Genomic DNA, 14748 nt, shown 5'->3' with positions numbered 1-14748 from the left:
TTCTCTTACAAAATACAATATCTGCATGCCTCTTTTAAAATTCCTTTTTCCTTAGAGCATTCATGGTCCCACTCGGAAATATTCACCCATTTCAGTTCATGGAATCTGCACATTTCCCAGACCTCCGGCAGGCCTCCTGCTTCCATGCCTTAATCAGAGGGAACATGCAGCCTCTTGGGGCTCTCTGTGGCCTGCGCTCCTGTATGGCTATGGAGTGGAAACTGGAGTTGCTAGGAACGGTTGGATTTGGCTCTGCTTCTAGGATTTCACAAAACAAGTCTAATGCTTTTCCTTTTCATTCATTCTTTTTTACTTTAGCAGCCTTTCACACATGTAAAAGCATTCCTCAAATTCTCCTCCTTCTGAACTCTGGCTTCAGGTTTTTTCCTATGAAGGGGGTTTGAGACTTCCTGACAAATGGATGGGTTTCCTTGGCCTGTTCTCCATGCTCTTCTGGGCATTCCTGTTTAAGAAAGTGTCCACACTGCATGGCGTCCCCTGCTTTGAAATGAGGACTAACATGTTTTCCATTTTTATTCTCTATTAATTCAGCTAATTTGTAGTAGTTTTTTCTTTTCGTCAGCCATATGACACTGTTCACTCGTTTTGAGTTCAACTGAAATCTGTTATATTTTTACTTGTGCTGTGATTAAGCCATTTATCACTTTTCTCTGTGCAGTTAAATGCTTTTTAGACTCAATTGCAGGACCCCATAAGTATCCGCATTACATTGGATCTGATTAGATGCAGCTTATTGTTCCAGCCAGTTAAGCTATTTTCTGATACTGTCATCTGTTTTTTTTTTTTCCTACCTACTTCCCACCTTTGGACAAATTTTCTATATTTCATGCAGATCAATTGCTGAATGTATTGATTTATCACAAGATTGAGAGAGAGAGACCTTTTTATCTTCATTCATGTTCTCATTGACCCATTAATTACCCTACTTTGGATATGATCATTGAACCCCTCTACTTAAGTTAATCACCCACTTATACTTCTCTTATTTTGTCTGCAAGTGTACATGAGAAATCTTGTAGGAAGCCTATGGGACTTAACATAGTCTCTAGGATTTCCCTGAATTGCAGCTCTTGTAATCCTGAGACGAGAAGGACAAGATTAGTCTGACATGACTTGTTCTTGGTGAGTCCCTGTCAGGTCCTTGTCGTCACTGGTTCCTATTCTAAGAGCCCACAACCATCTCTTTAATAATAGCACGAGGATCCATATTTATCTAGACCTGAGCTTAATCCAAATGAAAATTTACACTGATGTCCCCCTGCCCAGTTATGCCACATAATTGTTTAACTTCTCTTTCTCCTTCTTTTGTGTGTTTAAAACAGGTACCGTCGCAGCTATGACTCCGATTTCACTGCCCCCTTGGTCTTCTATCACGTGTGGCCTGCGCTCATGGAGAATGACACTGTCATCATGAAGGGAGAGGCTGTCACCAAGAGAGGGGCTTTTGTACGGATGCCTTGCGTAGTGAAAATTCATCCCAAGTGTTTGATTCACAAGTTCGAGAACATTTATAAACCCAGAGATTCTATAAAAGAATTTTATAAAGAGTTGTTTGATAAAATTTCATACAAAGGAGAGGAAAAGGATAAGCAGGGAAAGAACAAATTCTTTTCTTTGACTCATTCATGATTCTTCATAATTTCCTGGCAGTAATTTCTTTGCCTGTTGTTTTATTTATTTATAAGATGGAACTAGTCATATTTACCTCCTCCATCTTAGCAATATTATGCTATGATAAGTGCTAAGCCCTTTGAAGTCACCTTATTGGAGGCCTTCTGTAACTCTAAGCATTTTAAATTAATTAGTTAACTTTCAGGGAACAGATGCCAAATTTTTACCGACAGTTCTCTATTTTTGGAAAACAGTGAATGTGCCTTGTTCTCTCCTTGGTATGATGTGTAGAGAGGGGAGGGATGGGGAAAAAGAGGGCAGAGGACTTGGGGAGAGAGGAGCCAATCACCTTTGGAAGGTTGCTTCCTGTATACATTGGTTGTAGAACATGCTAAATAATTGGGCAGCCTTCAAAATAGTCTTAGGTGTGCATGTGTGTGAGTGTGTGTTGTGGTGGGATTGGGTGTTGGAACTGCTGGCCATGGGTGCTCGCATATTCTGTATAGTGAACATTAGGGAGTTTTGACCCTGCCATTCCTAGAGGTAAGTAACTCCTGAAGTGAAGCTTCTAGGTCCAGAGCAAAGCCACCACCTGCGTGGTCTCAGTTCCTGTTCGCTTTGAACTAGAGAATAGGGGACATGTGCCATGGCAGCTTTTCCTCCATATAGTGGAGAAAGGGAGTAGTGCATTTAAAAAAAATTTAAGAATAGGGTTTTTGCAGCTTAAGCAGCCACTGCAGCTAATTGTATCTCAATAAAATATTTTGTGCTATGGAAGTTGAACCCATAGAAATTGGGTTGTGTTGATCTGACAACTACACATTCTCTGCAACGAGTAAGCTCATAAAACATGCTTCTTGCCCCTATAATAATCACCCTCTGTTAAGAAACTTATTGTATATTGTCTGTAGTACAATTTGGAAGGGAGGGAGAGGAAATAGCCACTATTCTTATGTTCTATATCAAATAGCAATTGCCTTTTTTCCCCTTCTCTCCCATCAAACATATCACCAACATTTGCCCAAGCTTAAACTCAAGCTTATTCTCATTAAAATGAGAATACCCTAAAAGGAAGAACTTGGAAAAGGAAAAACTTGAATGAAGGGAAATTTTTAAGAAGGATTTTACTGATGAAATCTTATTATAGTGAATATAGTTCTCCTCTTATTCATTAAATTAGTTGGAGAGTAGATGGGCAGCAGTGGTGATTCAGTCACTCATTCATTAATCATTTCATTCAACAATAGTTATGTATTCAGTAGTTATTTATGACCCAAGCACTGTGTTTAGGGGCTGAAGATCCCCAATGAATAAAACAGACACAAATCCCTGCCCACAAGGAGTTTACATTCTCCAACACTTGCAAACTTAATGTAATTTCTAACAACTTACTCATCAAAACAAAATTCTACTAGCACCAAGAGTTTGAAAATTCTCAAGTTCATTGTAACGGGATTTCTATTTTAGAAATACTCTAAATGTATTGTCAAATATTGGGCAACGGTAGGAATGAAGGGAGTGTACCTCATGCTAATGACCAGTAATGGGCAAGTGTAATCATATCAGCAAAACCTTGGTCTGTGGGATATGCATATTGTTTTAAACTATGTGAGTTTTCACAGACTATTGACTGTTTTTTTTTTTTTCTCTCTCTCTTCTTAGTGGAATTCGGTGCAGTCTGTAAGTCGGTGTCGAAGCCGGAGTTTAAGCCCCATCTCCCTCCGTAATCCCATTGGTTTAAGCACGGTACATATCTAATCATTTTCACACAAAATCATCCTATTGTCGACATTTTTTTCTTCAACAGTCGCCTATAAAAGAGGTGATTATAAGTCTATAGGTAGAAAGAGAACCTGTCGCAATCACCCAAAATGGATTTTTATACTACCTTGGGAGAAGGAATTTATTATTCTAGAAAGAAGGAAGTAGAGGCAGTTTTTTTCTGACTTAGTTGAAAGACTAATAGACTTTACTTATTTCATAGTTTTATGAATGAAAATGGGGTATTAGGTATCAGTCTTCTGAACAGAGAATGGGACACCTTGTTTAACTGACCTCGGCACAGGTCCCAGCTTCTTCTGGAACTTACTCTATGATTCGGAGAAATTGCTGAAATGGTTTGGCTTTGGATATTTTATAAAGGGCATTGCAGGGATTAATTTTCTTCTCAACTTCAAAGTTGGAAGAATAAGGTTAGTCTCTTTGTATATTAGTTCTTGGGAGGATTACTAATACTCTGTCAAACAAAAAAAATAGTCAAAATATCTCTGAAAACTAAAAGTGTTATTATAATTCACCACTGTTATTTATTCAACAAATACTATTTAGTCAATGCCTTTTGAATGCAGGGCTGGACCAAGACATGTGGACACCAGATAGGCTAACACAGTGCTGTTCCTTCCAATAAAACACTTTAAAATATTTGTTCAACCTTATTTTAGGGAGAATGGTGAAGGAGAACCACATCTGGCAACACTCCCCTTCTCTGAAATTATCTCTAGCAATGCAGCTCTAACCCCAAACGTCTAAAACCCCCTCGGCAAAACAAAAACAAAAACCCCTGCGGTTAATAAGACTCGACTTTCTTACTGAGTTTCGTGAGCATCTGTTGGTACTCTAGCATGCTCCTTTATCAAATGTTTCCCCCCCCCCACCTGTATCTGATGAATGCTAGATTTATGGTGGGATTGGCACATAGAAATGGCGAAAACATGGTCTCTTCCCTGAATGGGTTTCAATATAGGAAATTTAATATGATGTAAGCAAAGTAACTGAATGTGGATGTGATACAGTCTATAAAAGAAGCACAGAGTAGGCAGAGCTTCCTCTGCCCACTCTGGGTTTGGTAGTGAGGATGGGGTTCAGCTTAATCTGGCAGAATTTCAGTGAGCTGGGAAATTGGGGAGGAAACTCCAGATGAAGCAAATGGCCTGACAATGGAAAAGACTTGCATCTAACACAGCTCTTTCGCTCTTAGAGATTTTAATATAACTTAGTTGTCTTTATTCATGAATAATATTTATAGTAGGTAAAAGCCAAAGGCTAGTGCATTTAGTGGACTGATGAATAAGAAGGAAATCTTGAGAGTTTTATGCTGGAAGAATCACAATTCTCCTCATTCTAAGAGGAATTGGCACGTTAGAAAAAGGAGCAGTTTAGACCCTATTGTGCTTATAACCAGGGCGAAGTTTACCTCTGGATGCTCACTGGAAGGCTATTAATGGGCGCTGTCCCTCGGTAATAAACCCCTGTACGTGTCTGAAGCACCTCCTCTCTCCTACTTTGTGCCTCGTTTTAGATGAGAACAAGATATATTCCCAAAGGTGGAACTGCTACCAAAATTCTGTCCCTTTCCACCATCCTCTCCTTACCACAAGACTGGTACACCTGCAAAATGAAAGACAAATATTTTTGGTTAGTCTGGATTTTTGGCATATTTTAGGTCTTGCACCCAGAACAGCTTCCATCTTTGTTAGTGTCTATTTATGTGAAGTGTTTGAGCAACAATGACGCCTGCAGTCAGTTATTTCTGAGCCATAACAGCATTGTGGGTGCAGGTGGTGGCTTTTGCTTAGTGAAAGCAAAGGTGAGATTTGAGCAATGATTTTTTTCTGGCTGCCCAGTGACCCTCTTTAATAAGGCAGGATTTTGAACACATGAGATAATTCATATAAAATGATTTTAAAACTGCCGGTTTCGATTTTAAAACTGTCAGGCAGTATTTGCTTATTTTAGCTTTAATTAGTTAATAATAATAATAATAATAATTTTCTGGAAAGTTTTTAATTCAGGATGTCCAATCTCAAAGCATCCAATCTCAAAGTCTTTAACAACCATTCACAATAACAAAAGCAATAAAAACTAGGCTACTGAGCCCAGCTGTTAATTAACAGTATAATTTAAACTAAGTTGAGTATCCATTTACTTCAAGAAATTAAAAAGGAATCGCAGTGCCCAACCTTGGGGTGGGGTGGGGGGAAGCATAGTTCTAAGTGTCTCCGAGAAACCATTTAGCTGGTTTTAGAAAAAAGTGTCAAAAGGATTCATTCATCAAGCCCCATCTACTGTGTGATTCACATTACACTTATATTTTCTAGGTATCTCGAAGCCGCAGTCCTTCTCCAATAAGATGCGGGTTGCCAAGTAAGTGGGATGATTTAGATGAACAGTTTTCTGCTTTTTAATGCTCTTTTTGCAGCAAAATGTTTGGCTTCCTAGGGAACATCTTTTACCTCCATCTTTCATTTCTAGGCAGATGGTACCTGAGCAGGTCCCATGAGTGACACAGGAGGAGCTTAGAACTGAGAGATTTTATTGACGTAAACTTAGATGAACTAACCTGCTTTCATGTAGGCCCTCCCCCAAGAAATTCTAAGAGAGTGACCATAATAATGAACTGTTGATTTTTCTCCCTAGGATTTTAAAACCATGAGACACGTTCCTTTGCCACAGGACATCTGCAACAGCCAAGCTCCCCAGCGCCTCCATCTGCCTGCAGTGTCTGCCTCAAACCTCACTTGAGATTATGTGAAAAGGCAATTCTGAGTATCACTCCACAGAGTTAAATGTTTTGGCTTAGCGCATTTGTAATTTCAGATACATTGCATTTTATTTCATTTTATAGATACAAATTCCATTAATTTGATAAAAACTCCTGCCCAGGTGTTTAGGATCATATTCATTTGAAGCAGAGTCTATTACGTGGGTTCAGGATTTTCATCTTGAAGTACTGGGCCCTTTTCTAGGAACTATAGGAACAAAAAAGAAAAACCTTTACCACACTTAGTCCAAAAGACAAGAGGAGTCATTTTAGTTTACAAATTGATCATGTAAGTATTATAGTTGCTGGTACTGGCTTTAACTTGAAAACAATATTGCTGTTTTCATTTTCCTTCAAGGTTTGGGAAGACAGCCTAATCTCAGGTTGGGAACTCTTAGCAGTGGCACTGACTTCAGGCTAAATGTAGATGGTGATGATTTAAGAAACTACATAGTTCGTTGGTTTGCTTTTCTTTCTCTATTTTGAGTCCCCAGTTTGATTTAACTGAGTGCTGTATGTTGAAGCTACTGAAAGAATTTTCTTGCTTCATAAGTGTAGAGCAGTGATTTGGAAAAAAAGACAGCTTTCAGATAAATGATAATTACCTAATGTTTATCTCATGGAAATGTTTCATGTACGTGTTAAATATAAAAGCTATTTTATATTTAACAGCTGGACATGCTCTTTTCCTATTCCAGCTCGTTGTTTACAAATTCAGACCTCCTAAGAGCTCCATCTGACTAAAAAATACCTAAACTCAAGGCCTAAAACTGGGGACACCATTTAATGATTTTAAATTGAGCATATATCCCCTGATTTCTTCACTGTGAAGTACTGTTGAAAGTTCAAAATAATAATGGAATGTGGCTTTCGCAAGACAGGTAATGTTCTTTCTGCTTTTCTTTTCTTTCACTTTAAAGCCGACCTTAAACAAAGCCTTACAAATGACTTTTGCTATGTGCATTTTAGAGAGAAACTCTGAATTAGCCAAAGCTCAGTTTGCATCAGCTCAGTGCCAAAAGCAGCACCTGAAGCTTTTTAGGTGAAAAAAAACCCTAACTTCTCTAAAGCATCTTGTCCCTTGTGGTGGGAGATAGAGATGAGGGAGAGACCGTCTCAGTCCCTGCCCCTTGGGCCTAATGGTCACCAACTGATTCTGAAGAGTGAGGTTATTTTTTTTTTCCTCTTGTGTAATTATGTCATCATCACATTGAGGCAATGCTCGAGGGAGAACTTGGTCCCCAGGTAGTTCCAGTTCCAATTTGGTCATCACCTTGATTTGTAGCCTTAAGCAAGTTACTTCACCTCTCTGAGCCTTAGTTCAATGGCAGAGTGAGAAGGTTGGATGAGATTAGTAGTTCTCTTAACCCTCCCAGACTCAATGCTCCCTTTTATAACAAATGTTTTCTTCTGTCTATTCTGAAATGAAATTCAAAGTTAATATGGTCTATGCTGCATATATACTTAAAAACGATGGATGTAGTACTATAATATAGAGCAGAAAAAAAGAAAGCAGTTTTTAATAAAATAAGATGTATTTCAGTTAAAAAGCTTGGGTATAACCATCCTAGAAGATGAAATTAAGTCATCAGATGCTTGCACCTGTACGTAGAATCCTAATGCAGATCAATGTGTGTTGTATTGGCAACGTCAGTATTTTCATTGGATCTGCTTTTTCTGAAATGGTGGGCAACTCTGGGTAACATTTTGAACAAAAATCTTATAGTTGTGCCTTAACCTACATAGTAAGTGCATTCCTGGAAAAGTTGGTATATATTAAAACCATGCAATAATTACTTTGTGTTGTATGTTGGAAGGTCTTTTCTAAAATCTTGGTAACGAGAATGCCTACCTATCAGAAGTGTTTCAGGAGTTGAATGTGGAAATGCGTGCCCTTGTTTGGGAACAGGTTACCCATATTCATTTATTTGCTGTGTACCCTGGCTGGCCATTTGCCATTTCTTAAGTCTCTGATTTGCGCTATAATCACACAGGGAATGGTAAATAGTCTAGAATAACTTTTGGAAAGGATCCACGAAACCAAAGGAGGTTGACCTATACTCATTTAATCTAGGCATGCAATTTAACCTTAGTGGCTTTGAAAAATGAAAAGCTCTTACTTCATCATCTGGGTAAATGTTAGTTCCCGTATTTTGGTTTAATATCTAATAATGAAATTAAGGAAAAGAGTGCTTCTATACCTGTAGGTTGGTTCTTTGTAACGAAGTGCTTTCCTTCTAGATTTCCAAGTTCGAAGTCCTTCAGTCAACTCCACTCTGTGAGGCCTGAACTGCGGCCAGGAATTCATTCAGTAAACACCACTGACTGCTTGCTCTGGGGTTGACCCTGTGATTGCTGAATTCCTGTGCTGTCTCTTAATTGCCAGCTTTAGTTTGTTTTGTTCGCAGTTCATTGTCATATTCAAGACACTCTGAGTACTTTACCATTTCTATGGAGGTGTCACTTAATTATTTCAGTCCTCCCACAACAAATCCAGATGCCTTCAGTGTTATAGGTAAGGAAACCACGCAGGCTTCTTCCAACGCCTTATATTTCAGAATGTTGTTCTATCCTGTTTTCTTTTGTTCATCTATGGACTATAGCATCAATACTTTCATTCATTCATTCATTCGTTCATTCATTCATGCATACTTGTTCAGTGAGTACCTCCTGTGTGCCAGATACAGTACATACTCTAGGAACATGATGGTGGACAGGCTTCCGTCTCGTATGGAGCTTGCTGTCACATCCAGTTGCATGCCTTGGTGATTTATCTGTCATAGAGAACAGATATGATGGAAGAAAAACAAAATGGAGTCACACAGCACATTTAAAAGGGAGAACGTCAAATATCAATTGAAGAATTTAAGTACATTAACAGGGAGGCAAATACCCATATATAAGAAAGTTATGCAAGGTAATAAGGGAAGTGGGTGAACCACACAGAGAATGTAACTCAGTGTAATTCAGTTACGTCATCCATGGTGGAATTACTCAGTCTTTTAATAAATATCTACTAAACCCACGATCCTAGCATTAATGATAAAGTGAGTGTGGGAGGAGGAGCTCCTAAGATCAATTGCAACGCTTTCCATTACCACCGCTGTGTGCTCACCTGCTCTATTATTCCTAGTAACAGGGCAATTTGCAGACCACGCTAATTCACCTTTAGGCACCCCATAAATCCTTCATGTGGCGGATCGCTGCCAATAGCGTTCTATAAAGTTTGGGTTGAGTGGAAGATTTCTCAGTATGACTTTGAATAATATACATATCTATAATTAAGGGTAAAGCTTTTAAGAAACTAGTATTACAAACTGCGTTAGGTTGTTGAAGTGTGAGCCCAGGAACCACATGGGTGACATTCAGTATATGCCACTTAAATACCAAAGTAGTGAAGTTTGTTGGCCTTCGTACAGTGAATCAACAGGACCTTGAAAATGAAGCAGGAACTACTTTTTAAAAAAATTTTAAAATAGAATGTGATGGGACAATTTCACACTTAAAAAATTGCCCACTGGGTGCCAGTTCAAACATCGTACTTTCCATAGTAATACTGGCAGTTGTATATCAAAACTGGATAGCTAACTCTATTTTCTACTGGTTAAGCAACAAAAGAATATGATAAATGGGTATGTTATAGCTTTATTTTGATACAGGTTAAGCCATAATTTTAGTGATACAACCAAAATAATGTATTGAAATGTGATGTGAAATGTGTTTTAGAAAAGGTCTTTTAGTCATTAAACAATAGTCAGATCTTGAGTGCCCGTTGATGAATCAGACCCTTTCGCAGTTGATTTCTGGTGTTGGGAGGCTGGAGATGGGACATTACATTTTCTTCCTACTCCTCCTGTCTTCTGAGAGTAGGTAACAAATTTCAGATCCATGTTCTTCAGAATAACAGATTTCAGGGTTTGGCCCAGTTCTGTGAGTCACACATTAATGTGAGAGTGGAAGAAGTTATTTGTTCACTCATCACTCATTCACTTAAGAAGCATTTTCTGATGCTTGTTAAATGTTCCAGGCACTGTGTTAGGCCCTGGGGATACAGTGGTGAACAAGACTTTCCGTTGTGGAGAGAATGCGCTCAGCACTCCAGAGCAGTGTGTGCCTGTGGCATGGGTCTGTGATGTCTCTGAAAGATGCAGCAATGACTGGTGACAACTTCTTGTTTGGGAGATAATCTTCAGTCCATTATGTTGATAGTGGGCTGAATCAGTCAGTCTTCCATGGCACTGTCACCTGGAAGCCCAGACTTAGCACCAAGTGATAACTCATTCAGGGAGATTTCCCAGCATAATATAACATATGGAGAAAATGAATCGAGAAAATACAACTTAAATAATGGGCTAGAAATGGCAAGAAGGGTCATAAAGGGCTTTGTACTGATCCTTGGAAAGAGGCATTAATTAGAACAAGAGAAGACACTTCGTCAGGGTTGGAGAATCTATTTTCCATGCAGGTAATTTTAGGAGCCCTCCCAGGAAGGCCTTGCCACTCACTCATGCTTTCTTAGCAAATCCTTGACATTTCATTTTCAAAGGTTACTCAAACTTAAGACTTTGAAGATGGTTATCATGCAAAAAACTTGGAGTAATAATCCATAGTATGAATGAGGCTTTGGATTCTCTCCTGAAAGTCATATGGATAGAGGGAGAATTAGGTCCCTTAGTATGTGGTTAGGGTTGGCAGGGTATGTAATGGAAAGGTTTTTCTCTTTGAATGGGATGGTCGAGGGCATGAAAACCAGGTTTCATCTATTCTGTTGGCATGAGCACAGACTTACTAGCCAGTGAGAGTTCTATCTTTCCAAAAGGCAGCTTATTTGAGAAGTGGTTGCCATAGATTGGGTGTTTGTGTCCCTCACAAATTCATGTGGTGAAACCTAACCCCCAGTGTGATGGTACTAGGAGGTGGGGCCTTCAGGAGGTGCTTAGCTCCTAAGGGTGGACCACTTAGGAATGGGATTAGTGCCCTTATAAAAGACACCCCAGAGAGCTCCCTGGCCCCTTCTGCCATGTGAGGACACAGCAAGAAGATGGCAGTCTGTGAACCAGGAAGCAGCCTCTCACCAAACACTGCATTTACTCGTGCCTTGGTCTTGAGCTTTCCAGCTCCAGAACTGTAAGAAATAAATGTTTCTTGTTTAAGCAACCCACTCGGTGGCATTTTTGTAACAGCAGCCTGAATAGACTAAGACAATGGTTATCTTTGATCCAAGACCCATTTGTATCTGTACTATATCCTGTTGCGTGTTGACACCTCTTTGCTGCATGTCACTGGCCTTGATGTGATGTAACTGACTTCTGGTTTTTTTGGTTTGTTTTGAAATAGTCTCACTAAAACTAAAAAGAGGGAGCGGAATAAAAGAAAAAGTTTCATGTTTTCTTTGATTGGAAAATAAATTTCTGGGTGTTATAAAAGTGGTGGCATAATTTAATTCATATATTTTCTATTGATAATTTGATGGAAAGCTTAAGATGACCTTCAGTTTCCCAGAATATCCGCTGTAGAACACTAATAACTAGTACTTAATCCAAAATTTACTCTGTGGCACTTTACATTATTAAATTCATTTTACAGATGAAGAAGCTAAGGCTCAAGGTCATTATTACTCACTAACTCACCCCAGGTCACGCAGCTAAATGTTGGAGCAAAATTTCAAACCCAGGTGTCATGCAGGGACTCTGTTCCCACTCCCCACACAAGAACACAGGATATGGTGAGGCCAAAAAGGAACCATAGATAGGGAGTCACTGAGGTTTCTGAGTTTCTAGTGAGGCTGGTTACAGAAACAGGGCGATTCACAGACGTTGTCCCGATGAGGTTATCCAGGATGATGAACATGTGGTGAGAGCAGAGCTCTGGGGAGCAATAATGGGTATGGGACAAGCAGAAATACTGCACATGTTTTTGTGATGAATAATTTAAATAAAAAACATAGTAAACGCTAAAAATGTCCGTAATTGGGCATATGTATGTATAACATATATATGTATGGTCATTAGATTGCTGCAGGCTTAGAGTATAGGGTAACTCTAAAAGAAAGTATTAATACCTTGAATAGTCATAAAAATTTTAAAGAACATAGTAAACTTTTATAATGTTTTACTTTGTAATGAAATGTAATAAACATTTAAAAGAAAATATAGAATGTATTTGGATAAATTATTTAGACTTGCCATTGCATTTCTTTTGTTAGCTATAGGTTTATACTATCTTTGATACCCTACCCTCCAAATTATTTTGTGACCTATTCTCCACTTAAATGGAATCCTCTCTTTATTCCATTTTACCTACTTCAGACATCTTTGAAATATATATTGATGTAAAAATCCAGTTCTTCAGAACATATGTCAAGCCATATATGATCTCATTCTACAGAAGACAAAAGAAAGATCTGGGATACCTAGAAGTTAATATTATATTCTTAGGTTATAGTTGGCTTATTTAAAGAAATCAAAATAATCAAAGTGTCCCCAGATATTATAACATACAGTGGTGAATTTTCATTACATTTGCAGAATGAATGGAATAAGAGAAAACAGTATTGTCATATAAGTGCTAATGTGTACTGATGAAGGTTTCCTGCATGATAAACAATAGATGATTGTTTTTTTTGTGTTACGATTGAACAGCCATAGAGTTCTGAATGCACAACTTCAATAACTGCATGATAAACGCTGGCAGCCTGAAGTCTTCAATTAAGGGGAAAAAAACCCCACAGATCTTCCAGGTCATTTCCAGGTGAATAGAAAACTTCATTGCAATTAGAGTTTCCACCAGGAGAAAGAACGCAATCTAATCCCATTTATAAATAACAAAAGGAACAGTGATAGCAATTTATCATCAGTCAGTGCCAAGGAAATACACTAAGAAAGTGACCAGAGCAATTAAAGATAGTGTAGGTCTGTGTGCTGGGATGCCTGAACCTAAACTAAGTATGCTGAGTTCCAGGGACACTATGGTCTGCTTGCACTTAGTTTTTTCTTCATTTAAAAAAATAAATAAAATAAATAAATAAATAAATAAATAAATAAATAAATAAAATATTTTGAGGATAATTTTTCATGTCCTAATGTGGCTATGATACATTTATCTTTAAAAATATATTCCTTAATCCCTTTCAGTTAGCAGAGATGACAGATATCACAGATATTGTGAACATCATTATTTATCTCATATAAGAAAGTGATTACTATGGTTTATTAAGTATTTTTATGATCACGTTTCTCCTCCACTACTGCCTTATTATTTATACAACTTTAAAAAATGTTTCAATATTATATTGAGATATATAATATATACATTTAATTAATCATAATCTACCTTAAAATATGATAGCCCTTCACATGTAGTGTAAGAACCTTACAACAGCAAGCTCCCATGCCTCCCATCCATTTTGGTATTACTGATATACATTTCACTTTTACATATGCTATAAACACCAATACATTACTACTATTTTTGGTTTAGCAGTCAACTTACTTTTACAAAGATTAAAAACTAAAAAACACATTTTTCTACTTTGATCTTTGCCATTTCCAGTGCTTTCTATTCCTTGTGTAGATGAGATTTCTATCATATGATCATATTAATATAAGTTTATAATATCCCTTTAGACTAATGAAGTTCCATTAATTTTCTTACAGTGCAGTGCATGTCTGCTGCTATTGAATCCTCCATTTTACTTTACCTGAAAAAGCCTGGTTTTCTCCTTCCATTTTGAAAGAAAGCAAATGAAAGATGGATATTTAAATAAAGAATATAGTTTGGTAGATTATATTTTATTCTTTCGACACTAAAGTTTTCAGACCACTCCCTTCTCACTTACATATTTTTTTAACAAGAACACTGCCAAATTTCTTATCTCGGTTCCTCCATATTTTATGTGTCTTTTTCCCTCTGGCTACCTTCTAAATAGTTTCAGTCTCTATTATTATTATTTTTGTTGTTGAATATGATGTGTCTAGGAGATTTTAATTTTTTTCCTTGATTTTTTAAAAAATAGTCCACATGTTCTTTGAGCTTCTTGGAAATATATTTAATTATCTTTCACAATTTTTGTAAGAATCTTAACTATTATTTCTTCAGATATTTTTCTGCCCCATTATTTTTATATTTCTTCTGAAATTTCAGTTGCATGTATGTTAGACAATTTGATAGCGACTAGTAACAGTATGTACTATTACTTTTTCATTTTATTTTTTCTTTTGTTTTAGTTAGGGTAATGTCTATTGGCATCTCTTCAGTGTCACTTTTCAAACTTTATCAAGCTTCTTCAACTTCACTGGTTCAGATTATGATAAGAGGAAAGTTCAAAGACTTCCATGAAAAGACATTAAAAAAAGGAATTGTAGGCTATTCAATCTTTAAAGAGGTAATGATTGAAAATTGATAAAAGATATGAAACCAATATAGGCAGCACATAAACCAACACAGGATATAAAACTAAATTATATGCACACTTATTGCAAAAATATGTAAGATGCCAAAGACTAACATAAAATCTTAAAAACATCAACAGAGAGAAGAGAGATAATGCTATAAATATCTGGTGATATTACAGAAAT

At 37.4% G+C, this 14748-nt stretch overlaps 1 protein-coding gene across 4 annotated transcripts in view; it reads left to right on the top strand.

Moving 5' to 3' along the window:
* The window catches only part of LOC109438008 (mitochondria-eating protein), a 36434-nt gene extending 25101 nt beyond the window's left edge, over positions 1–11333 (top strand). Inside the window, exons 10-14 of one of the 4 annotated variants that reach the window (XR_012493721.1) lie at positions 1344–1467; positions 3295–3378; positions 5730–5775; positions 6049–7053; positions 8414–9931. Coding sequence is in view for 2 of the 4 variants with exons in the window: in XM_074324567.1 (XP_074180668.1) it covers positions 1344–1467; positions 3295–3378; positions 5730–5775; positions 6049–6056 (262 nt within the window). In the remaining 2 variants the exon portion in view is untranslated. Of the gene's footprint in view, positions 1–1343; positions 1518–3294; positions 3379–5729; positions 5776–6048 lie in introns of all 4 variants that reach the window. The other 3 variants (XR_012493722.1, XM_074324567.1, XM_074324568.1) reach the window with 3 other exon arrangements.
* Positions 11334–14748: the final 3415 nt, after the last annotated feature.

The sequence above is a fragment of the Rhinolophus sinicus genome, linkage group LG02, assembly GCF_036562045.2.
Source record: "Rhinolophus sinicus isolate RSC01 linkage group LG02, ASM3656204v1, whole genome shotgun sequence".
In the NCBI taxonomy this organism is placed as follows: Eukaryota; Metazoa; Chordata; class Mammalia; order Chiroptera; family Rhinolophidae; genus Rhinolophus; species Rhinolophus sinicus.
The sequence above is the reverse complement of the archived record's forward strand: the minus strand, read 5'-3'. Positions and strand labels throughout refer to the sequence as shown.